The sequence below is a fragment of the Ischnura elegans genome, chromosome 2 (genome assembly GCF_921293095.1).
Source record: "Ischnura elegans chromosome 2, ioIscEleg1.1, whole genome shotgun sequence".
NCBI classification, from domain to species: Eukaryota; Metazoa; Arthropoda; class Insecta; order Odonata; family Coenagrionidae; genus Ischnura; species Ischnura elegans.
In genome coordinates this window covers 115713455-115741083 of record NC_060247.1, presented here as the reverse complement: position 1 = coordinate 115741083, position 27629 = coordinate 115713455, and the positions used below count along the sequence as shown (strand labels likewise).

Here is a 27629-nt window from a genome sequence, read left to right as displayed (position 1 = left end):
AGTAATCTTTCACAAGTTTCTTTTAAAGCTTTAACCATTGCACCCCACTAAAATCCCAAGTTGGTTTTCCAATCAAATCGTAAGTTAAGCATGACGATGTTTTGAAGTTTCAAAACACAAGATGTAACCCACTGCCAAGAGAGGAGCTTGGATTATTGTTATTAGCAATCATTCACCAAGGAATACAGTTCTGCAAAACTAACTTTATGACCAGAAGAGGGTTATATGTAGACAGAGAAAAAGCAGCAGAATCTAAATCTAATATTAACCATTGCTGGAGGTGTAGGAGCTAATTTTCTCTAGGCATTTAGGAACACATTAGCACTACCACTTGAACAACACTAACACGCTCTGGTAGCATGCATCCTGTACAATCGACATTCAACTGTGCCAAACACTTCATTTGCAGTAAGGATTTACCACTTATAATTATTTAACAAGCTAAACAAGATTTACACAGATTTTTGAAGTTTTTTTTATTTTTTATTAGACTATTTTTATTTATGGAAAGTAATAAAAGTATGATTTCCCCGCACAATTTTTATTTGGTATATTTTTAAAGCCTACAACTAATTCTTTCATTATGGAAAATGTTAGAACTATGACGATTAGTTAGGCCTTTGTCATGAGGCATTCAACTTGGCCTTTCTTCATGCAGAGAGCCAACTCCATGTTTAACCTGTCCGCAACTTACACACAGCAAATGCGAGGACAATCTTTGAGATTTAACTTTTAAGCCTTTCATACATTGTCAGACGCATTGCTGAACAAGGGAAGCCGAACATGAATCAGAATATCCCACATAGTTATACCCATTCTTGTGATTTTGGCACTACGTAAACATCTCTAAAGCAAGAAGAATGAATACACTTGCTCCAGTATGCATAGCTAATTTTGCCACTCTTCATCACCATCATTGGTGCTGGAGTGAAAATAAAAATCTGCCAACCCTTTGCTGTGATGATATGACAAAAGATACATTCTGATATATATTGTTTAAGGAGGGGGTTTGGAGTCTTAAAATTAAGCAATACTTAAAGCATATGATTGGCCAACAATAAGCAGTCAACAAATCAATACCAACAAGGACACGGGAACTTCTGAAGGCCAGTATTGTTAACAAGCCCACTGACAAACGAAGGGAGAATATAGAGAAAAATTTCTCTATTATTCTCTTCATGGAATGATCTTCCATGTATTTAGGAACAGCGTATCTGATTTCACTAGCAGTAGCTCCCTTTTTCTTTCTGACAGCACAGGTTTCTTCCTTCCTTTCCCTTCTGTTCCTTTAGCTACCATGGAGGCATTATTAGGCTCCATCACTGTGGCAGTGCCTCCCTCGTTGAGGTGTGTAAAAGTCTCGGACTTATGAGCCTGGCCTAAAAGGTTTATCCACAAAAACGGCAATTTTTTTGATCCATGTACCAAACAAAGACCATGAGCAAGAAAGCAAATGATCCAAGAAGAGCATAATGGATATTTTTTGAAACTGCTAAGGGATTTTTACCAAAAGAAGGAGAACTTTATTCTCTATTCCAAAATAAAAATGAGTTTTCAACATTTGTCAGGTCACAAATACTCTCAAAATGCCTCTTTGGATGCTAGTGAAATCAAATTAGTATGCATGAGGTTAATATGAGCTTATTACATTTTCATTTGGTGAATATTTCTAGCTTGTTACATCATCAGTGGTTTTTATAATAAATTGACATTCTTGTGTAATTATATCAAAATAAGCTAAACTACTTCTCTCATAATAGAAAACCTAGCACTTATTCCCTTTCTTCAGCACTTGGTGAAAACAGTTAAAACTTACTTGCCAACACCCAGGCTGTTCCTCTAATTTAACTCATGTTTGGTGATCAGCAACCTATTAAGGGGCCGGGCACCTTTGCTAGCAAGCGACAAGGGGTCCTGAAGTAGTTCATATATGTATTACGTACAGGTAAGTGAATGGGATCCTCGGATGCAATGGCAGGGTAATAAATTTCAAGGTAATCTCTATGGATGTGACAGCATTGGGAAATGGACTTCATGTGAGTCACTGGTCCTGGCACTATGCTACTTTCTACAGTCCCGCCGCCGAGAGTTGTCCGTTGACAGCTAGAAGGGGTAGGGGGCAAGGTGGCCAGGTAAGAAAGGGGAACGCCCACATCACATGTAAACAAAAGGTTTCCGTGAAGAAAGCAGCCGGAATGGACGGCGAGCGTGAACGATCCAAAGTCAATCTTTTGTTTTGGTGATTCGCAGAAAGGGCTTGTTTTGGTGGTTGCTTGATTCAGTGCTTCATGCGCATGTGACAACGTTGTATGACCAGGTGAGGGTGTGAGGTGCATTTGGGCGACAGCGATTGGTTGCAAACCATGCTGGTGCAGTATTCTCCGCCCCTCCTTTTAAAGTGCCATCGGACAACTCTCGCCGGCTGGATTGTACAAAAGGTACTGGCTTTTCCACTGTGGCATCCCTCTCACATCCGGATGAATAACTTTGTAAAATATTTTTAGTCAAGATTAATCAGTGCATCTAACAATTGAAATTATAATACACTCTGAGCATGAGGAGAAGGGATAAGTAACTTCAGCTGCAAATTTAATAGGAAGCAAAACTTACAGAGAAGAACCTTGAATTGCATTTTGAGATGGCAGAGTGGAAAAGAAGTCTCCATTCCTCTTAATCTCCTCCATCCTTTATAGGTTATCATTCTCAGTGGAAACCAACAAATACATGCGATAATACATAATTTCATTCAGAGAATACATATATAGTTGAAAGGGAAATAATAGTCCCCCCAAGATACCTATGATTGATTGGATGTATTTCAGAAATTGAGATGGCACATTCCATTGGTTAACACTGCTATAAATGTTAAGTATAAAGCTATCACTTCAAGAAAATGACTTTTCATAAAAATACTGTGCCATAAAAATATGTTTATGATATATTCTTATGGAGATGATATTAAAACATTGCCTTGCAGGATTGAGCAATTCGCTTTGAAACAATATTTGTTTCACACTGCAGGAAAACTACCCTTTATTTATATATTTGATCATAAGTGTGGTTAGTTATAACTTTGTTCATTGCTTTTATAAAAAAATTCAAATATCAAATATGCAGAAGCCTGTAATTCTAAAATCTTTGTGAGTTGGACACCAATATGAAGCTAGGTGCGGATCATCAATGCAATACATATAATAATTTAAAGATGTAAACATACTAATAAAGCCACAGACAACATAACAATCATGGAATACCAATATAATAAAAAGAAATGATCGGCAGGAATGGCTTCCCACAATGATTTTATTTTCCTGGTAATGAAATCAAGAAATTATGAGAGCATTTGTGGCCTATATGGGACCCATCTTTGCTTTCAGACTATAGAAATGCAGTCTCCTTCTCTTAGTTACCTTAGTTCTCTTAATACCCTACTGGCAAAAACCTTTCTTCCATTAATGGGTCCTACTCTCATTTTCACAGCGTGGCCTTCGAACAGCAGCAGCTTTTCAAGCATTAATGGCCCTTGGCAGGGGCTTAGCCTGGCAGCATTGTGAAATCACCATCAAATCAGGACTAGAAAATTTTTTTTTGCTCCAAGCAGCTAACATTTTTGAACAGGAATGCAGAAAAATATAAAAAGAAAAACATATCCGTGTAGGCTTCCAACTTTTGTAATAAGATAGTAGGGTTTTCCAGCGAATCAGTTGTAAGAATTCTCCTCAGGTTCCACAAAGAATAAGTTTTCCATGGCCGAAGTTTTGTGAGTCAAAGTGACGACAATACGAGAGTCGTGCATTGAAACATTGGCAATGAAAATCATGACCCCCAAAGAAGAATTCCTGAAACCAAACCTGGCACTGTTTCCTTAAATCGTAGGTTGACAGAATTACGAAGGAAGAATGCTCTAACGAATAGGATAACGATCTAAAATAGCCTCTCAATTCAAGTAGCTAAGTTCTCCTCAATTACCTCCATATCTTGAAGTATGCTTTAAGTACTCTTCAAGTAAAAACCAAGAAGAAATCTTATAATGGACAGAAAAATCAACACTGCATCCAGAATTTGAATCCAAAACCTTGAGATGCACAGCAATAAAATCCATATAGTGGCTATTTGAAAGTTCCTTTGTGACCTGTTTTGAAGAGAATTACAAAAAAATGAAATTATGCTATCCAGCACGTCAGCTTAAAACAACAGATGAAAGAGTCCAAAACATAACATTTCTGAAATATGATGAATAGTTTTCACCTATTGATATTTTTCAGTTAGCACAAATAAGGACAAGAAGTAAAACATAAGCTATTAATTAAATTAAAGATAATACAATTATAAAATAAATATCAGGTAATTTTAGAATGGCATGAATATTTATTGTTGGATCCATTAGCACCTCAAATTTGAGAGCTAACGACAATATTTCATGACGTACATTCAAGAGATAAAGTTGCAAATTTTCACTTTCATTCATGTCGATACCTATGATGTTGGAGTCTCGTATATTTAGAGAAATTGATGATTCAAGTACACAGTCAACATGCTTAGTAACGCAACATATCCAAAAATATTACCGACACTAAGTTATAATTTGCTACCGTGGGCTGCAAGAGACAGTAATCAAAAAATCCAGTTGATGTCAGAGTAAACACAAGCAGAATGCATAAATGGATTAAGTTCACTAATATCATTAAGAAGAAAAAAGCATTGGAGTCTGTTACGTCCCTTATAAAGCACCAGCTGTATTGTATACAGCCAAATGCTCCAAAACATGAATAACACATTCAAATGCACATTCACTCAAGAGAAAATTCAGGTGCGCACAAAGCACGCGGGGAGTGTGTAGTCAAAATAATAAAATGCATTTGAAATATGCACACAAAAAGGGAAAAATGTATATATCCAAACGTGATATCTCTGCTTTCGAATTTCAAGAATAAAAAACGTAATTGTTCTTTTACTGCATCATGGTGCAATAGGAATGCAGCCCCACACATCTTCACATCGAGAGGAGAAAATCCCAGGCCTACCTCTCTGCAACATACCAACACTCCATCCAAACATTCCCAATGCAGGGGGTTGCGTTACCTGCACTACGCATACACTCGTACTCACACGCATACATGCTTGCGTCCACACACCGATTAGCAAAAGATAAGTATGAGAAACACGTCCGCCCTACATAACGCCACCTTCTCTTCTCGTGCACGCTCTGTCGAATTGTAATCCAAAGCAGCGAGCGCTTAGATGTACTTGGTCTGCGTGAGGGCTCCCTGGCCAAAGGTGGGATCCGTCATCCGTGACCAGTCCGTCTGGCCAACCACGAATCCTATGGCGCGAATCCTCTCCTGCTGCCGCCGCTCTTCCAAATCTGCCCACCTCACCTTGAAACAATGGCAGGCACACATTTGTAGGCACACATAACTTCAACCAAACGGCTACCAAATCACATGGAGTGGGGAGGGGAAGGGGCAAAAGAATATGCAGAAGGGAGATGTGGAGGGCATGATTTGATAGCATGACTCCTGGATTCTTTCAGTGGTCTCCTGTTTGGGAGTGGTGCCAAAAATTTCAGACTTCCCAATTTGATCAGACACTCAACGCAACTAAAATACACTCAGGCTGTCACTACTTGGGAAAATGTGAAACGAACGTGGTTATGACGCAAGTAAACTATCCAGTACAACAACTACAGAGAATTGCTGACTGGAGCAGAAGAACACTCAAGCTAATAAGTTCCACAAGTTTCCAACTAGCGATGCCAGTTAGCACTGAGTTAGCCTCTTATATAAGGTCAAAGTGGGCAGCTGGAATATTGGAGCAACACCACCAAATTGAGTTCTGATTAAAAAATAAGTGACCAGAATCTATAAGTCATTTCAAATATGTTTTTGGCTCAGATACAGCCTTGAATAATAAGGGTTGGAGGAAAATAGTTTCTTGGTATTCCACTCAATGCTATTTTCACACACACCAACGAAGCCAAAGAAATTAATAGCACTGCTGCTGAAACTGGTTGTTGAGTATTTCTCATGTACCGGCATTTTCAATGCTGGTTGTCAGTTTGATTTTGAAAATATAAGAGAAATGTTATCTACGAGGTTTATTCACAAAGTAAGGAATGTTTCTCTCTGCCATTACTAGTCAGTCCCAAATATCTTGGTGTCAGTGAGCTTGGCACATCAGACGCCGTCCAATCATGACAATGGGAATATCTCCACTCTGCCCCTTTTTCCGATATTGAAATTTAAAATGTGTGCTGCAATCGAAATCCCGCCAGTTGCGAGGTCCGTGATACGGTTTTTGTTGGTGAAAAACATCAAACTGATAGACATTTATTGCCAATTGTGTGAGTGTAAGGTGACAAGGTAATAAATTAAAGTTCTGAGCAGAAGTGGTGTATTCTGTTTAAAAATGGCCGAACTAACGTTCACAACAAAGAGAAGAGCGGACATGATGAACTGGTCCACACAGAGGGCTAAAAGGTTAGTGAAAACTGCCGTTTCACAATAATGTAGCTTTCGCTTTGTTTCCCACAAGTTTCAAGGACTTAAGTGTTTGAAATTGTTACGCAAAGACCTGGCTACCACAAATTTTGTGCAAGATGGGAGCCGGAAATTCTGTCGGACCACGATAAAGGTCAGCAAATGGGGGCAGCTTTGACATTTCTGAATGCCTACGACAGACATGGTGATTCGCTACTGAATCGTATTGTGACTAGTGACGAGACTTGGGTGAAGCATGTCAATTGCGAGACAAAATTACAGTTGTGGAATGGAGTGGGGACACACAAAATCCCCCAAAAAACCAAGAAAATGCTTGCAAACCTTGTCAGCAAGGAAGATTATGGTAACTGTCTTTTAGGATAGGCAAGGTGTGCTTCTTATCAACTTTCTTGAGTGTGGCGCAACAATAAACTCCGAGCGATATTGTGAAACTTTGCGCAAACTTAGGAGAACAATTCAAAACAAGCACCGAGGAAAGATGATGTCCAAAATTTTGTTTGTGCATGACAATGCCCGACCTCACACGGCAAACCGCACCCAAGAACTCCATAATGCCTTCCAATGGGAGATTTTCCCTTATCCGCCCCGCTCTTGTACCAAACGACTATCACTTGTTCCCAAGAATGAAGACCTGGCTAGCAAAACAGCATTTTGATGACAATGACAAGCTCCATACACGTGTCACAGAGTGGCTGAGATCGCAGGTGGAAAAATTCTTTGATGAAAGTATTTCGAAGCTGGTTCATCGCTACAATAAGTGCCTAAATTTGTTTGGTGACTAGGTAGAAGAGTAGTATTTTTGTTACTCTTTCAAATGTGCACAATAAAATATTTTTACTGTCCCTATTTTTTTTAATTATTCCAAAACGCTCCTTACTTTGTGAATAGCCCTCGTAAATATAAAACCTCTACTATGCCACCAGCAAATTCGGTATGCATGTGAAAATGTGAATTTACAAACACTGACACCAAAAGCTGGTGCCAGCACCATTTCCCGACTTGCTGGACTTGCACCAGTGAAAGAACAGAAATCATGGGAAAGCTTCAATTAAATTAGAGGTGCAAGGACCAGTTTTGCTGGGGTGTGTGAAAATGGCCAAATGCAGTAAGTGAAACCTTTCCCACCAATTGGCCAAATACCGAAACCCTGTCTTTTCTCCTAAGCAGTGAAAACCTGAGCCCCACCCTTCAGTCACAAAGATATTTCAGAACTGTGTTGATGGGGTGATATGATCAGCTGGCCATGAGATTAAAATCCCTGCACTGACTTCTTCCAATCCCTCGAAAAGTATGTGATTAAGCAGTGAATAATAATTGATAAAGAATTAGCCGAAGAGCAGAAGAAAACTTACTAGTTGAGAGTATGCAAGAAAAGAATTACAAATAGCTGAAATACACTGATGTGATTCAAATTACTTAAACAGCTCTAATAAATGGTCATAAAAACGTGTGTTAAATATCACTTTGAATTAATAAAGAAAACGCTTTTGAACCATCAATATGAATAACTTAACCATAAATTCCTCACAAATATAAACTAAAGAATCCCATTTATATGCATGCAAAAATACAGGGTAACACACAAACACACAGAAAGGCAACAAGGAGTGAATGGAGGGTGGAATTTACCATTGGATTGTGGCCACTCCTTTCTTTCCCTGCAGCCTTTCCCCATCTTGTCAAAGGATCAATGGAATACAACCCCACAATATGCAGACACTCAATACCTACCAGGAAACTCAAATTCTGTACTCTGGGTTCATCGACACGTTGTGGCCCTAGATGGTAGCTTAACCATTTTGGAAATAATTCATTCTTTAAGGGTCGATAGCCTCTTGTTCTTAGAGCTCAAAAATAGTTCTTTTATATTCTCAATTTCCATAGTAATGATGCAGTGGCTATTTTTCAAAATTGGCACCAAATATGTCTGGCCTTACAAGCGTAGGTAGTACATAAATTATTCTTCTTAGATATACATATTTGCAATGATAAAATAATTGCTATGTAATGTATGTTTTGGGTTAAATATCAAGCACATAATGAAGTAGATGAGCTTTGCTTCATGGTATGTATAAATAGTCAAAGTTTGCAGTTGCAAATTCAAAAACTGCTTATTTTCTATTTTTATGAAAGGAAAAAAATATTACAAAATATATACTTCAATTTGACTTATAAAATATCCCTACAGATTCACTCTTTGATACAAATTATCCAAACCAAGATACATTCATTTATTTTTAACAGTCAGAAAAAATTAAAATTTTTTGAGTTTTTATTTTTCACAGCCATATCGCAGCAGTAAAATATTATAAAATTAACGTAAAATAAAAATCCATGCAATTATAATTGACTCTCAAAATATGAATTTCTTCAAAATGGTCAAGATGCCTCCTTGGGGCATTCGGTGTTGTTTGAGTCAAACAGAGATCATAAGAGATCACATTCAGTCACTCACAACACAAAAAGAATACTAAAGAAATCACAGTTCTTCAAAGATTCCAACCACATGAAATGAAAGAATTTCAGAATACCTATGACAACTTTAATTTATTTGTTAATAATGGGGTTTCTTGATTGAAGTTTCCTCGGCTTGTGTTGACGGAACATTCATTGGAAATGATCACGTGGGTCATGAAACATTGTGAGTCAAATCTTCTGGTGAGTCACGGGGCATACACCTGTGCGTCAATTTCGTCAATAATGAGGTACTTCACTTAGATGCTGAATAGCAATTCATTCAAACGATTCGGCAGATAGAAGAGAAAAATAGTAATGATAAATGATGTTTTCCTCATTCACACATTCTCTCATAAATTTAAAATAAAAAAGCTTGGGCTACTGGACACATTTCATAAGTCAGTTATTTCATTGGAGTTCTAGTTCATTACCTTATTCAAGGAAAACCACCCACTGAGGTAAGGAATCGCTCACTTGAGTGTAAACAACTAAGGCTAATCGATGGAAGAGAGTATTAGTCTTGAAGCAGTGACTCTTATAGCAAAAGTGCATGACATCAACAACTCATCTGTAGAGGGGCTAAGACCATCGTTCTTTTCCCATGAATGCTTTAGATGTGGGCGACAGATCGAAAAATGGAAAAGTACAAGTCTATTTATTTTCCAAATTCATATCACAATCAAAAGCAAATGGTTACATAAATCCCATGATTAAAAAATCATTACCCGAAAAATTGGCAAACTGTGAGCTAATCAAGTGATTGGAAACTTAAGAAAAATTATCCATCAAATACACTGGAAAATAATAAATGAGGATTAGATTGAGGAGTCTCTGAGCCTTGGTCATTGAAATGTGACCTTTTGACCACACAATCCACACTTGTTCACTGGGTTGATGATCCACAGTCCTAAGTTTATCTCTGTTTATCATCTGATTACCTCATTCTCTTCATCTCAACACATGGGTTTCTCACTCCAAGTACAGACTGTCAGTGCGGAACAAACTAAATGAATTTTACTTTCCTATCAATCTGCCTAGGCAAAATATATGTTCATGTTGCCCCCACCCCCCCCCCCCCCCCAATTACCCTTCCTTGTATTGACTACAGTTTCTACGTGTGTTTATTTTCCACTGTACGAACCAATAGGAGAATGGTTAAAACATCTTTTTTTCACTTTTTTGGCACATCAGGGAAATAGTATACTTACTCCATGGGGAATTCAAATAGAGGTAAGAATAAAATCCTAAAATTAAATACTGAAAATGAAGCTACAATCTCCTTTATCCTTTTTCAAAATTCATGAAGGTAGAATAAATGATCTGTACAAGTGTCTACGACTGATGCATTATTATGTGTAGCTACCAACAACAAAATTAAACTAACATATTCTATTAATTCAGTACAGTTTTATAAATACAACAACATATATGATGTAAAAAATCTTCAAGTTAAAAAAATAATGCCCATTCTGTGGTCACACCAACAAGCTCAAATGCTACCTGTAGAATAATACGTGAAACTTCATGTGCATTTTCAAAATTTTTGTTTATAAGGATATTTCTCATAACAACTTTGGTCACGCTGGGAGAGAGAGCATTTTTATCAAAAATATTAACAGCTCGTTAGGAGGCTAACCCCATTCCTTCTTGCATCACTTGTCATCTCCGGCTTGACAAAAGATGCTGTGACAATTTCTACCCCTAGGAGGACATCACTATTCATCTGTCACAGGCATTCAATCGCCCAGGGGGAGATACGCCACTTCACTGGACTCCAGTACCCATAGGCATCTGGACACCAAATGTTTGGAAGCGAGAAATTGTGGGTCATAAGTCGAAGTGTTAAGGCCTGGTTACTTGGTACATTAGAATGTACAAGGAAATGTGAGAATGTCTGAATCTCAGAATGAACGCGAAAATGCACCGAGTAACCACGCAAAATGTAAGAATGTATGAATTTCTGAATGCCTGTTGTAATTTCGTACAGACAATCATACAAGTTGGACTCATAACAGAGTCACCTGGTGGCAGACTACGAAAACAACACATTCGGTTCATCTGGCTTGCATTGGCGACTTTTTTATTTACGCTCGGCTCCGAAAGTTATTTTGATTTTGACGTCTTGCTTGTCTGAATTTCTTGCTTTCACTGATTGGATATGGGTAGCAAAAGGATGGAACAGAAGAAAAGGGGATGGGTAAAAGGAAGGATCAGATGGAAAGGCACTGAATGTTTGAACTGCGAGAATTGTCCAAGATTGAGATCCAAAAGATCGTTAAAAGGAAAATAAAAACGCATTTGATAGAGAAAGAAATAAGTTTCAGGTACATACTATTTACGCATTATTTACACTAGGTCCTGTTTTTTAATCGAGACTGACTGCAAAAATGAGTCGAAATTTTAGATTTTGCGTTGACATTCAGTGGACGTTGTGGGCATCGCAGTAATAAATATTGAATTTACCTTGCCAAAAGCCTCATATTTCACATATATTCCTGCAGTGTGCGCCGATTCACAGGAGAAGGATGGAGAGAAATCACGACACACTCGCTTTCAGGTCTAAAACTCAACTGCCTTTATTATGTCCTGTTTTTCCATCACAATTTTAATCACTGATAAGGAGGATTAAAATGTACCCATATACAGTAGAAGCCCGGTTTAACAAGTGCTCATGATCCCTCGCAAGTAACTTGCTAAACCGAGCACTCGTTGTATCCGAAGGTGTTGAATAAACCCACCAAAGTCTCACATGTAGTTTGTATTTACAGTTCTTCTTTTGTTTCCATGGTATTTAACGAAGTTAAACCGATAAAGAGTCATTATCAGGCACAATCTAGTTGAGTATCAACATATTTAAAGAAAGAAACAAGGGATTCCAATTTTATAAAATATTAATTCCCCCAGTTTCAGTGACTTTTTTCCCATTCTTATATTTTTTGATTGCCGAAGAAAGCTGTAAAACAGCATAACTAGTCGGAATCAATATATTTGGTATGCGGTGGAAGTTTTTGAATAATTTTATGAACATATCATGCTGACAATATCAGTTTTGCAGTTTTTGAATGTTTAACCGGTACATCAGTCAGTTGGGAATACTGGCTGAAAGGTTCACTGAAATATGATATGATTCGGTGGTCGCAGATATTTCTCCCAAAGACATTTCTCCCCATTGGCAATTTCCTTTTTCCTTTTCGTCTTTAATGTCACACCATTTATGGGCAGTCCTGCAGATCTTTGTATACAAAACCACTTGAATAGAGCAGATTCCATTTGTGGTCCCATGCCGCAAATGTTTTTGGATGCTAAGTGTTCCTAGTTCATTCACTACTGCATGAATTTTATCTTTCTTTAATAATGTGAACAACTTAAATGACGAGACACCAAACCGCCCCCCTATATCAGTCTTTGAAGTCCTGCTACTTCCCCACTCATCTATAATTTTAATTTTGGTTTCAAGGTCCAAAGATTTACGTTTCCCAGACATGATGCACTCCCTCAAACCACCTAACACTACTATGGCCCTGAGACTGAGTGTCCCTCCGAGTAATTAAACTCCACCCCTTACCCAAACTCTCCATTGCCCTGTGATTGGGCACATCCTAAACTAATCCTGACTAAAACTCCTAGAATTAAAAAAAAAACTACAAAATCACTTAGGGACTAAAAAATTCTTTCATTCAACAGAATTTTTTGCAGTAATGAGGATCATCCCACAGAGGATGAAAATGCATTATTCTCATGGGAGGAATTTTCCTCATTCATATAATTGCAAATACCGTAGCAATACAGAGTAGTGAGTGCCATTAGGGCTCAACAGGCGACACCCTCAATGATGCAAAACGGTCTTCTTCAGTGCCAGACTCTCCTGTTGGGAGCTTGGCATTAACTAGCACGAAAACGACCATCAGTATCATTTTACCTGATAAAAGCATAAAATACAATAGCTTGATGAGTGAATATAGGATTGGCTTGAAATTCTACTAAATCTAATCCATACTATAGAGATTTTTTTGTTGTTTTTGTCATAGTTTGAACTGAATATAAATTATCTCTGCCATGTAAACTTTCCACTACCTGCCATGGTGAAACATTTAAAATGATGCAAGAGTAATAATGGGAAGACATCACACCATGCATGATGTCAGTACTAAAAGGAAAATAAATAACCTGTCCATGGAGTCGGCATTTGCTTCTACAACATTTTAAATCTTAGAGCAGTGAATGGTTGTATTATGTAATAATATAACTACGGTAAATTTTAGGCTGAAAAGGTTGTTTCTTAAGGCATATTGTCTAAACTTAATAAGCAAATAAAAAAATAGACAAAACACATTTCCTTGAAACCACAAATGCCTTGAGGCATATGTATTTGCATAGCCATGGTTTGATAAAATTCTCTGTATCTACCAACGCATCTTGACACAATAGAGCAGCTAAAGACGCATACAACTTTCCATACTCCTTTTCTGATAAGAAGAAGTAACTTTTCAACAAAAAAATTTTCACTGTGACAGCTACAATAACTCGAAAAGAAGGCAACACACATTAAAAAATAGTTAAGTTTACCGGTCTGTTAATTTTGAAACATGAGTGGAAAGGGATTTAAGGAAAGCACTGCAGGCAAAAATTACTACGTAACAGTTGATGGCACGGGCAAAAATTTATGTACACTGGTGGCATTCCTTACTTATAATTGAGATATTCAGGTTTGAATTACGGTCTAGTCTAACTATTTTTCTCATAGTGAATTTCGTCCTTGGTGCATCAAAACTTTTGTACTTATTTTAGCCTTCTACTAAGGCAATCCTTTCTTCAATTGGATCTCAGGTTTAAAATACAACCCATTTCTAACTTTGCATGCCTACCAGCTACTCTGAATCAAAGAACACCGCTAACGAATTAAGCAACACTAGACCCTAACATTTTGTACACTTGCTTTCCCAAAAGAACGCAAAGTTTAGATCTTAACATACATAAACGCTATACAGGCAAGTAAACATCTGAAGAATTAAAACTCCCATTATAGCTATCAGAAAAAAAGTTTTCGCGATTCATGTGCCTTTCCACATTTAGAAAAATGAAGGCAAAGGCAAAGAAAAAAGTACAAATTTTCATCTGACACACTTCCATACCGTCCATGAGTGTGTAAAATAATATCAAAAACATCACGGGGAGAGGCAAAATGACTAACCATAGAATGAGGAATCAACTGAGATTCCCAATACTATGGCATAACAGAATAAATCCATGGTAAGGATGACGGATCGGTGGAAGACACAGGTAGAAGAATGTAGAGACGATGTCATTCTTGTGGTATCAACCAAGGACATAGGCTACACGTTAGTGTCCACAGGATTATTCAATGTACAAATCAAGATGCTTTCAGCATTACCAACAACATCATGTCATTCACCCTGGAATACCATACCTACTAGAACGAAAAGTACATGCACCATGGAATTAATGTGAGAAAAAAGACTTACTTGTTTCTTGCCAGGAGTACACTTGCGTTTTTCATAATCGTCTGGAAGCTGGAGCCAATCTTCTAGGCTTTGAGGGTGATTTTCACTGCGCCGTTTCTTGGCCAACCCATCGAGCCGGTCTGCATGGGAATAAAAATGTGCAAAGATGATGGACAAGCCAAACAAGGTCAATCGCAGCAAACCCTCCGTGGGGACTGCTGGAAGCGCAGTCGCATTACCATTTACAAAAGTAATGTAGCACTTATAGAATCGCAGTCGAAAGAAATATATCGCCTTTTAACAGATTTTGGAGCATTGTCACCAAAAAAAGTCCACTAATTCCTCACACATTCATCATTAATGATGGAATTCATAGAATCACTATACAGGTAGGAAAAAAACGAATAACATGACGTCAGTTTAGAATTACACATTTTATCGAGACCAACACTAACACTCTTTGAGCAAAATTATACCATAATGCTCAGCATTAACAAACACACAAAGATGTACAGACTCAGCATATGATGAATAGCTCAATTGAGCAATGCCTCATCCATCGCTTCAATAATTTGGCACGAGCTTCATAAATATAATAGTACTCAAATAAACAGACACTTCCACGAGAGGAAGCTGATTCACTTACACCATACTATAGCATAAGATAAGTACGCAAATCAACTGAGTTACACATTCATACATAATAAAATGCATGATTATTCATACATCATCAATTGACGAACGCATACGTAAAACACCTTCATCCTACACACTTTCTCATTAGAAAAGAATCAACACCAAGTTTTAGGAAAAAGCTGTGGTCTAGCCAGAGATAAACCTTCACCCGCATCAGCAAGACAAAATAGACATATATTTATTTCTCCAACTTCTAATCCCTTAAAAAATTACCACATAAACAAGAATTATCATATTTGCTTGGGAAATGAAACATTACTCACCTAATTTCTCCTCAGAAGCTTCCAAGCCCTCCCACTTGCTGGTCACGACAATTTTCTCTGCATCCTGAGGGAATAACTTGGATTCTCAACAAAAGACACAATGATTTTTGTTTAACTTTGACAACTGAAAAGGCTAATGGAGGTCACTAAATGCCATCTAATGAAATGAGAGGATATTATATCTAGCCAAAACAATGCAATCTATAACAGAATACCTAAGGGGAAATCTATTACAAATTCAAGAGCTAGTAAAAAGAGTTACTATGTACAATGTGACACATGATTTCGTCCTTAGTTCGCGCCCATTACTCCTTATCATATAAGTACTCATGGAAGAGCCTATGTCGCTGAGGAATTTCTATTGATTTTCTGTAAGCAGGAAGGTTGATTGTACACCTTCTTGGCCCAAAAGATAAACACAGGAACTCGTACAAAATCTACATACCGTTTATTTCACTGAAAAATGCACATAATACTTTCTCCAGTAAAACCTGGGGATTCGTCAACAACAAAGATTTCTAAGCAAAATCATCTCATTATCAATAATTCACTTTACGCAGCATGGTAACAGTGTTGAATTTCTCATGGCAACGAATGCACAACTGGCCTGGTGATACGCAGCATAAAGTTAACAAAGAAATAATAAATTAATAACGTGACTTTTTCGACAACTTTGATAGTAAAGGAAAACAAAGCTGAATGCATATCAAGTATGAATGAATACTCAAGATTCACTTTTTTCTACTTGATTGGTACTTAGATCACTCGTGGAGTTCTCTCTCACCTCCTCGGTGCCAGCCTGATCTTCTTGCTTTTCACCAGCCTTCTTATCAGAATCATTTTTATCGTCCTTAGCATCTGCACTTTTCTCATCAGTAGTAGTATCTTCCATTTCAACCTGCAAGCAATTCACAGTAAAGCATAATTTAAACATGGTTTTGTCATTCACACAAGCCAATATATTAAATTCCATGCTGGCAATTCCAGGTTTTTAATGCTGCAAGGTTTAAAATTTTCCACAATAGACTGACAAAAATACTTTTTTAATGAACAAACCGATGAAAACAAATAGGCCACCACTGAATATACAAACACACATACTTTAAAATACTAATTACTATTTAATAGTGAACTAACAGCACAGACTGAAAAATGCAAACCAAACCTTACACTAGAAGAACTTGGTTCAGGATTCCAATATTTAAGTTCATAACTGTAAAACAACATCAGACTTTCAAAGGGAGGGGGAAAAATTCAAAATTTCATAAACCACAGAGGCTGAATCAAAATATGGTCAAATGGGAACTAACTGTTAAGGTACAGAGGAAATTTCTTAATTTAAATTATATAAATTCAATATGCATATACTCTTAAGGGTTCCAGATTAGCAGAACGATTCCTCACCTACGCCTGCCTTTCATCAGTTACACTTACCTCGGTAATGGCCACTGACTGCAGGAGTGATCTCACATCAACTCTCGCATAGCTACGAGGAGTCTCCTCCCAATGCTTCACCATGTCCTCAATATTACGTTGGCTTCGGCCATGAGTATTCCTCTTGGAGCATGTGGACACGTCCATGTCCATTTCACATATGTACACCTGAAGACAAATTTCCCCTTAGTAACACCACTTAGCAGACTATAAACAACAATGTAAAATTCATGAATGATTTCAGGTTTTGAATAGCAAATGCTTAAAAATGCCCGCATCAAATAATAATATCAACCAATTAGATTTTTCGAAAGTTATCAATGAATGATGGATAATCCTGGCTTAATCTATAAAATTGTATCAATTAAGTACTGAAACAGTTATAAAAGAAGGAAATGATGAAACAAAAAGTATAATACGTAGTTTAATTTACAGACTGCTTTAAGAAGAATAAACTAAACGAAGGCTTAGATGCTCACTTCATGCTCTGCTAGAAACAAAACATTCAGTTCCAAAGAAAAAATAATTCTAATAATTAAAGAATTCTCCCAAACGATGACTCAGACACAAATCAAAAACCAAAGATAGCAATTCTTGCATCACATCTGAGAATGCCATTTTTATGTAATTGTCTCAAGGAATTTTACAAAAAATTGTGATTTTAAATTGTCTGGTACCATTTTGGCAATGCATCTGCTCATTTTCTTGATTTTAAACATGAAAAGGGGTTAAGGATGGCGATCTTGTAAAAAATTCTGAAAGAAATTGAAATTATGAAGACTTCCCATAGATTGAAATGACCCAAAATGCTAATCTTTACTTCCCCAGTTAGCACTATTTCATGAGTTGTACACTCATTTTTTTGTGATTCCTTCAAAAATGTATCAAACAAGTTCTACAGTAATCAGAGAAGAAATAAGAGGCAAAATGAAGCAACAGAACTAGAGATGGGTCGGATCCAGTACCCGGTTCTCGGTAATGCGGGTTCTTGGCTGTTGAACTGATATCGAGAACCGGTCGTATGAAGTCCGTACTTTGGAACCACCTCGGAATGGTGGCAAGGATTTGAATTTAGAGCCCAAAGCCTAAATGGTCTGCAGCGTATTTAAGGCCAAAAAGTGAAAAGAGATTAAAAAATGCATTTATTACTTTCTAATTGCATGGCTTCCACGATTTTTTTTTTTTTTAGAGTTGCTCACTAATTCGCGCATTTATGGGTTCATGAGTTTGTAGCTCTCACTAACATTGTAACATTTTCGTAGCCACGGCTGCTTTCAAACGAGCTGACTTTTTGCCTGCCGCCATCCACGGCACGGGACCGTTCTTTCAAGACGTCGTCAAACGATTCAAATCATGTCGTTGACGGCACGGCGCCCATTTGGCCCGGCGATGCGCCGTCTACCACGTGAAATACAGACAATGCTACATTGAGTCCACTTTCAGACGAGACGACCGGATCTTCTTAAGAATGAATCATGTCATAGAGTAGTTCTTCAACATATGAGCGATATGCACTGCGAGATCTTGCTCGTACGTTGATAAACCTACGAACATTGAAAAGTGTGGTTATCCTGCAGAATGCAACACTGCATTACAATTTTGCATTAACTCACAGAGTATGCATGATGTCGCTGTACCGGTGTGTTGAGCAGTTTATTGTTGAGGTTATAAGAACTGTGACAGAGAAGCATGCAAATAAGTTGTCAATATCAGTAACAATTTGAGCTATATCACAGAATATAGAGTACATACATTTTCAACTGACTCACAAGTTACAACAAATTAACGGATGATGTTGTCAGAAGTTGAGGGAGTTTCCCTTTTGATCCTGATGATATGCAGTATGTAAATTGTGCTCTAAGCATATTCCGCACGGCCCTTCAAAATCAACATCGACCACTACTGTTTTCAGTGAACGCCTGTTCATGGCAATATTTCTGCCAAAAAAGAGTAGATTAGACCCATATAGGGTAAAAACGTTGAATTTTTTTAATCAAAACCTGGAGAAAGAACCAGTGGCTGCATGATGTAATGTGGTCGATCTTTGGTCGAACATATTGGTCGATCATGCATTCTTTAAAAACGTGTTATTTAAACTTTTTTTCTTGGCAAATAAAATTATGGAGACGATCTTAAGTTTTTTTATTGAGCTTTCCTACTAATTTACATCTTTGGTGAAATCTCCTAGTAGTTGGTCATCTAAATTTGTCATAAATTCAGATAATAAGAGTTCATCCTTGGAACCGAGTATCGTGAACCGAGAACCAATGGGGGAGAACCGGACTAGTGCCGAGAACCGAAAAAATTTAGGAACGGACTCATCCTTAAACAGAAAGTATAGCTACGACATCATACAAGAATTTCAGGTCTCAAATTAGACATCACGGTATATTCTTTCCATGCAAACAGTTGAGAATCAGTCAAGAGCTGGCAAGGAACATATGGAAATGAGAAGGAACATAATACCAATGGAAAAATTCCATATCAGGAACTTCAGTTCCGTAACCGACCTAAAAAATTTAAGCTGATTTCATATGAAACTGGTATGACATTCACTTTTACTACTATTAGAAAAAAATTTCCATTACTAAGAATCAAACCTCAATCTATAAAAATTTTGGTTTAGCATGCCACTCTGTATAATACTATTCCATCTAGGTTCTTAGAAGTTTGTGCAGTTGTCAGGAAAACCAAAGGTTCATCATTTTATTCTTGATCCATGGGAAGTCATTCCCATGGCAACTACAGTGAATTTTACCACAGCCCGAGCAACAGATTTAAAATTTAACACATGGTATGAAATTTTGGATAGGGTGTCCATCGTCAGTAATTTTCATCTTAAAGTTTATTGTATACCATCTGTAAGATCCTATTGGTTGAATAACCGTCTTTCTCATATGTCACATTATGCCATTTTGTCTATGTGGTTTACTTTAATTAGAGAAAACCGGGTGCCTTGATGTAGAAACTATTTTAACCATAAATTCTTGAGTAATCTCTGGTTTTCACGGTTACAATTCCAGGGTCAACCGTGGCACAGTGACAATCTGCAAGACCGACCGTGGTGCAAACAATACCATCAATACTGCACTTACTTGGAATCCCTTCTGCTTGGCATAAGTCCACATCTCATCAAATTGACGAACTTTATCATTGATACAATCCACAATAATAAATGGAAAATATCCATCATCAACAGTTTTGCGGAATGCCTTAATCAGACTACTGCGGTATTGTTTCTCCATCTCTGCCTCATATTCATACTTCATGAACTGGAATAAAAAATTTGAATCTCAGTGATGCATAAAAAATAACTTCAAATAGGTGCTAAGATATTTGATTCAATAAAATTTCATAAAACACAATATGAATATACAGATAAATAACTTAGGCTTTTGACATTAAAGTCTGCCTTCTTTCCGGGTTGTTAAAAATCTTCGCAAAGAGGTATATTTACCATTTTTACCACTTATCAATTGGAGGCAAATTCTAAAGTATATCATTAATTACGACTACAAGGGTGTTCTCTGATAAAAAATTATGAATGAGGAAATTCAACCAACCTTTTTCGTAACCTTTCGCCCAGTTTCTGGATCTTTTTCTTCCTTCTCAAACTCAACCATGAAATAGTCATCCAAGGCAAGGATTCTGGGAGCACTTCCACCCTGGTCTACTTCCTTATCCTGCAAAAATCAAAATATAAGCCATAAAAGCCATAAGATATAATGTATTATAAAGTCTATGGTAGTCTCTGTGTAGTCATTGAGCATAATTGTACTCTAATCCCTACACGTACTCTAATTTTAAAAAATGGCACTGAATTATAATGTGCCATGATGTAATTCTCTGATTTTTTACAAGTGACATAATCAAAATGGATAGATGAATCTTTGATTCAACATTGGCACATTACCCAGTTAAAACAGTAGAGCCCACATAATGAAACTCTACAGATTTATGCCACCTGTACAACCTAACTTTGTAATACATATGTCAGCTTTTCGTTTTCCCCCATTTTTGGAGTACACAGGTGTTATGAGTACATGTTACAGTAGAACATCAACATAACAACTTCAAGGGACCCAAAAAGTACCAATTTCATTATTGGGGAGCAAAAATTCAAACTCAAAATTTCTATGAATGCTGGTAATATTAGTTTCCATGAAACCGACGGAACTCATTAACAATTAATGTATTCTACTCATTCACCAGTAAATTATAATAAAAATGGCATATACATCAGTTGTTTACAATCAAGAGTCCCATTAATATTCAAAGAGGTTTATACCCTGTCTTTACCTATGCAAATGTAAAAATGTTAAGAAAACGGAGTTAAGTCCACAGATACCATCAATATCAACAATGTCACCATACAATCGCACAATTAATCATAACTGCACCAAATGAGTGTCCAGAAAACACCGAATGAATGCCCAGTCTTCATTAATTCTTAGGTCATTTTTGAGTGGCTACTCATTGTAACTTTGTGTGGGAAGAAGACTCTGGGTTGCTAGCTGGGCTATCCAGTCCTCCATCAGATTAGTGATGAGAGGTTACTGAAGCCATGCTTTGGAAACAATCAATGTCTATATAATATTTTGATCTTATTTCACTAGAGAACGAGAAGAATGTGCTCAAAGCTAATGAATTCGATTGATGTCATTGAGAAATAAATTACCACCTAAGACATCATAGAAAATTTGGTGGAAAAAGTTTAGCTTCACAATAACAAATTCACTTCTTTTAGGGTCCCCAGTATTCCGTCATACCACAGTAATACTGTATTACACTTTCCGCTCCATTTACCTAATTCAGAGGATAGCTGTTGATATCCTCAGAATGAGCTAAATTCTCCCTCATTGATAAAGGACTATGATGATTTCCAGAGCATCAGCACACAATTTAATAAGTTCTCAGCTGTAAGACATATATGAAGTGGTACCCAAGTTAGACACTTGGTCTACATTCCCAATTACCTTGATTAATTTTGCCACAAATGTCTTCCCTGAGCCAGGTGGACCTCTGAGGATGATGACGATGCGGGCAGGGCGATTGGCCCGCCCAGGAGGTGACAAGAGATCTTCAATGAGCACCGTCTCCACCTTGGAGAGGGATGCCTGAGGCTGTGCAGATATGATGGGAGGGGGCGGAGGAGAATTTGAACTTTGAATTGGATAGGACACAAGGGGGTGGGGCCCACCACCAGCTGTTGCTGGAGGGCCACCGCTAGCAGCACCACCACTGGGAACACTTCCTCCACTGGTACCATTGCTTCGACCACTGCCACTGCGAGGGAAGAAATAGCACAACTCTCAGAAAAAGGAAGGAACATAACTAACAATATTACACACAAAATCCATCCCAGAGATACATTTCAACAATTCAATCTAATCACTAAACTGAAGCCAAGGATTTGAGATACAGCACATCACCATGCCATGTACACAACTCTTTCAACTACCGTATATCTCCGAATATAGTCCCCCCCCGAATATAGTCCCCCCCCCCCCCCAATTTTGAGACTTCAGTTTTGGGAAAATTTTTAAAATGTAAAGGAAGGCAATTTTTCTGTGGTTAGCAAGTTAAGATTCTAGATTCGATAAAAACTATTATTTTCTGTGAAGATTAAGAACAAATCTGTTCACATATTTTCCATCACAACAAAATAACTATACCTAAAACATGTTGTGATCCATTGCATGTATCAGTAATTTATAGTTCCTTAACCAGATGTAATGAAGAAATGAGAAATTTTTTTAAGTATCCAAGGCTATTGTATTTTTTAAACCTTCACAAATTATTAATATTTTTGATTTCCAAATGACTACAGACAATGTCAATATATAAGCTTTAACTTAAAGCCCATAAACAGTATTGCATTTGGCCCTGAAACTTCCTTAGATCCAGTGTAACACACCCATCAAGTCATCACAAATCCAAGTGACCTGAAGAATTTAGGAAATCTAAATAAAATTGTGTTAAATAAATTATAAATATTATAAAAATATTGCTATCAAATGCCTGCTAAGCAAAACAATTAAACTACAGGACTTACAAATATCAAAGTAATAAAATTAAGAAATAAACTTTTTCCAACAAACATTAAAACTGAAAAAAAATTATATCAATTTTCAATGCCTCGTCGCGAATCATTGCATAAGTTACACAAAGAGCTTCTGCTCTGCATTTGCGCACAAATTCGACGATATTTTCCTCTAATTCTTTGAATCTGCCGCATCGAGACCCCCGAAATGACTTCCGCGATGTATTAGCGCTTTGCTAGCGCTGTAAATACTATGATTTACGGCGTATTCTGCAACGGCTATTTTTAAATTGGCATCGAAACTCCGTCTTTGAAGGCCTCTAATCTGCGGCAGGATCGATCCTCATCTTTCTACTTGATCCATCACCTCACTGTTGAACGTAAAATTATTTTTAATAAAGAAAATATCGCGGAAATAATTGCGAAACGTTATGCGACGTATTTTATCGATCCTATTTACCCTGACGAATTGAAGATATTCCTCAATAAATTGATTACACTTTCGATGCTGAGTCGCTGTATTTCGATCAAATGCAGTAATGCCGGCGCTTCTGGTTTAAAGTCGTCGATTATTGCGCCTTTTCAGAAACAAATGCATCACCTATTGCGCATTCTTGTTCTGTGAAGGCGGTAAAGGCAGTGGTTGTAAACACGAACCGCACGGACGTATAGTAGCTACGGACGCAATGAAATGCTAAATCGGGTTCACTTTATATGTTTATTTTTCGCAATTATTTAAATCGTGTAGTTATTAAATGAGCGACGGGTACATATACTATTGATTCAATTCTAGTGTTCGATTAATGTAATGATAGCGTGTGTTTAGTTTTCATTTTAATTATTTACTGTGTTGCGTCATTAAGTGATGTGTCGATTGAATTATTCTAACAATACTTTTCCAAGAAAAATTAGCGGCTACCCGATGGATTCCGTGAAAACGCATATTCGATATGCTATTTGAATCGGAATAATCGTATCTGTACAACATTTGTGGTAAAAATTGTCTTAATTTCCGGTAAAACGTGGCAGTATTTACTAATATCTCCGATTATAATCCTCATAAATATACTCAAATAGAAAGACTACGAGAACATTAGCCATTATGCCGTTATTTATTACTTTACGGTCACCTTTAGTATGCTAAATTGGATTACACTCGATTATAGTCCCCCCCCCCTTACTTTTCCGCGGCCATTTTTGGAAAAAAAGGGGGGACTATATTCGGAGATATACGGTAATCCTCTTACCACGGGACCATTCAGGGATAGATTTGGTTAGGTCAGGGTAGAGGACACTGCAGACTAAGCCACTGGCACATAAAATTTACACACTCAGGATTGAAGGTCAGTTAATTTCTCTGTGCTATTTAGCACTTTGAGGCTTTTTTTCTGAGGGCATATATAGGCTTGAACCAGCATATCAATCAAGGGCTATTTGTTCAGTAGCCCAGCACTCCAATTACAAAACCATGCCTTGTTATTTCAACCAATGCTACACATTATCATCAGAAGAGCCATGATTTTTCACATACAAGAAATACAGAAGAGGCATAGGGATTTTAGAGAAGAGGAAAGAGGGTTCACAAAACTAATGTCACAAAGGAATAAATGACACCTATCAATATGAAGCATAAAAATGACGAAAAAGATTATCCATCAAATGTATAAAGTACCACAAAATTGGCGTTTTGTAAAACTTTTGGAATTAAGAATAGGGTAGTTTCCTTCATCAAAGAAACGAAAGGCATTGATTGTGATTCGTTACCCACCATTAGTGTATTCATAATATACAAATTACTTTGTTTTAGAAATCCCAGTTTAGATGAATGTTAATGGTCAATTTTGACCTTATTTGAAAAAGGCCAGATTGACGCCCATGCGATGCCACTCCACGTGACGTCACAGGGACCTAGTTTCTATACGAGTAGATAGGAGTTTTACATTGTCTGAGATTACCTATGAATGCATGAGACACAGAGCTCAGGGAAACGTCTCTTAATAATCACCTATTAAAATTGCCCAAGGCCGAAAAGCTTCCTTCGTTTGATAGGGTATTAATTATCCTTACTTAAGCCAAGCGCTACCTGCTAGCAGCCTGCAATGTAGCGGCGCTCATAGCCTTGCACCAAGGAGGCCTCACACAGTGGCAGCTGGAACCAGAGTGACGTAACATGGGCTTCTTCCAGCACTCATACTTAGCCGTCGTGTTTTTGAGCATGTGAAATTTTTCACTTTTCATTTAATTGCAAAAAATAGATATCGTCATTTAAAAATCTAAAAGTGTGAAATACATACTCCAGAAGTAATAATCTTTCGATTTAGGCAATTAAAAAAATAGGAAACCACCCTATTGAACATCATAATTCTGTTATCCTTCCATCCCAAACCAGGAGAAGAGTAAAACATTAGCCTCTATTTGGTTGTGCTCACCTCTCGTCCTTTTTATGCCGGCTGCTGCTGGATGTGGACGATCGCTCCCTCTCTTTGTCTGACTCGTGCCCTCGGCTGCCACCCACAGACCTCTCTTCCTCGCCACCCCTCGATCTTCCTTTCCCCCTACCCGACCGATCCCCACGATCCCTGTCCCTATCCCTATCACTCCCCCTATCACCCCTGTCACTCCCTCTATCACCCCTATCACTCACTCGATCACCCCTATCACTCCCACGATCACTCCTCTCGCGGTCCCTCTCACGATCCCTCTCCTTCCCCCCTCCACGACCCCACCTGTCCGATCCGTACCTGCAAAGAGAGAAACATAAGCATGTTCGAATGAAAATAAAATCTCTGGTAATGCATCAAGCCAAAAATACAACAGCACAGGTTTATGTAATTTAAGAGTTAGGCTCCTGAGAGAGCCTGAGAGTCGCACTGAAGAGAACACCAATTCTAATGAAGAGCACACAAGAATGATTTTAATATTAGGAATATTTCACTGAAAATCTCTTGGATATTATTCAAACAATTAGCTTTAAGAAACAATCATACAAAATTCTAAACAGGAGAAGTTTTACGGCAAGGATAAAAAATGAAAAGTTATCAGAGCTTTCTTAGCTCTCATTCATTTACCTCACTAGGGGAACATTTGTGAACTTGTGAGGCCTGTAGCTCAAACCAGGAGGGGATATTTAAAATCATGGTGCAAAAAAATATTAAATATAATATAAGTTGTAAAAAAATAAAAAAGAAAGACCCAAAGAAATTATATCATAATTTAAAAAAAAACTGCTTGAGTCGGACTGTAAGTGCAAAATGTTCACAATTCATATCATTCAAAACTCTGGGACCTGCTGTACTTTAGAATGAAACAAGGAATCAACAACAGGAATCACAAAATTATCCATACTGATGAATGCACAGTGAGACTTAACAAAAAACAGTTACAGGAGAACAAAAAATTGTGGTGCTGATTAAAAAATTCACTATGGGAATGGATTCTTACGATTAATGAATTGCAGTAAAACCCCATATTTGCATTATTTGAATTTACAATTTTCTGCAACTTGCAAGTTTTTTTTTTGTTTCCACACAAATCTGCATCACAACATGCCCTCCAAAAAAATAATTTGCCAACTAAATCATTTAATCGTGCATTTCACCCCATAAAAAGCATCTTTTGGCTTCCTTTCGCACATATGTATTTAAAAATACAAGAGAGAGAGAGAGAGAGCCATAATGAGAGCTACTTTCAGAAGAATTGGCGGGACACAATGCCACTAGCGTTGGAAATTTGAACTATCCAGCTATGCAATAATTATAACGTAAGAATGATTCCTGATAGAATGCTGACAATAATCATGTAATCCCCTAATTTGATAAGATAAAGTTTGAAAGGAAACTAGACGTGATGAAACGTGATAAATGCCGGTATTATAAAACTTGACCGACAACTGGGATCATTTGTGCTGACTTGATTCAACAGTTGTGTAGCAATTATGAGTAAATTAATTACGTACAGGTGAAAAAGAGAAATTTTTAATTGGGAGCAAAATGAAAATTTTAGATCAAGTTGATTCCCGCATAGATCTGGTGAAGCAACTCGGATTGCCAGTTTCAACATTCAATACCGTAGTGAAAAATCCCGACGCCATTGTAAAACATGCAAACCAGTGCGGACATTTATCAAATAAGACAAAATATGTCGAGAATTCCAAGTTTGAAGAATATGAGCGAATGCTGAAAGAGTGGATTTTTGGTGCTAGATTGTCAAATTTCCCTGTGAATGGCGTCATCTTATGGGAAAAAGCATTCTATATCGCCTAAAGATCGGGAACCGAAGATTCTACAGCATCCAATGGTTGGTAGTATAGATTCAAAAATAGGTACAATCTTGTGTACAAGACAGTGAGTGGTGAAAGTTAAGGTGTTAACATAGAGACTGCAACTCATTGGAAAGCATCCAAACTGATTAGACTTCTGGAAGGTTGCAGCCCAAAAGGTGTTTTCAATGCAGACGAAACAGGATTATTTTTAAATTTGTGCTGCCTGAAAAAACACTGTGCTTCAGAGAGGAACTATGTCCACATTTCCCAAGCAAGTATGTAAGTTAAAGCGAAAATTCTCCATTTCCCACTATTTGCATCTTCCCGTAATTTCCACTTCTCTCCTTGGGTCCCTTGAAAAAGCGTAAATAACGGATTTTACTGCATTGAATAACCCAAAAAATGTAAAAATTTTATCTTATATATCCTTTGATGCTACTTCAAAGAAATGCCTTATGGGGGAAATAAGTAACAGAATTGTGATGGCACACCAAATTATCCCAAGGTGTCATT

At 37.4% G+C, this 27629-nt stretch overlaps 1 protein-coding gene across 4 annotated transcripts in view; it reads right to left on the bottom strand.

Moving 5' to 3' along the window:
• Positions 1–4348: 4348 nt before the first annotated feature.
• LOC124154455 (YLP motif-containing protein 1-like) overlaps positions 4349–27629 on the bottom strand; it is a 68453-nt gene continuing 45172 nt past the window's right edge. For 3 of the 4 annotated variants that reach the window (XM_046528197.1, XM_046528199.1, XM_046528198.1), the window contains 9 exons: positions 25285–25596; positions 21789–22098; positions 20376–20495; positions 19908–20084; positions 16813–16980; positions 16163–16276; positions 15379–15442; positions 14441–14559; positions 4349–5378 (listed from right to left, as the gene is read on the bottom strand). In XM_046528197.1, coding sequence (XP_046384153.1) covers positions 5238–5378; positions 14441–14559; positions 15379–15442; positions 16163–16276; positions 16813–16980; positions 19908–20084; positions 20376–20495; positions 21789–22098; positions 25285–25596 — 1525 coding nt within the window. In that variant the 3' untranslated portion in view covers positions 4349–5237. Of the gene's footprint in view, positions 5379–14440; positions 14560–15378; positions 15443–16162; positions 16277–16812; positions 16981–19907; positions 20085–20375; positions 20496–21788; positions 22099–25284; positions 25597–27629 lie in introns of those variants that run through there. The other variant, XM_046528200.1, reaches the window with a different exon arrangement.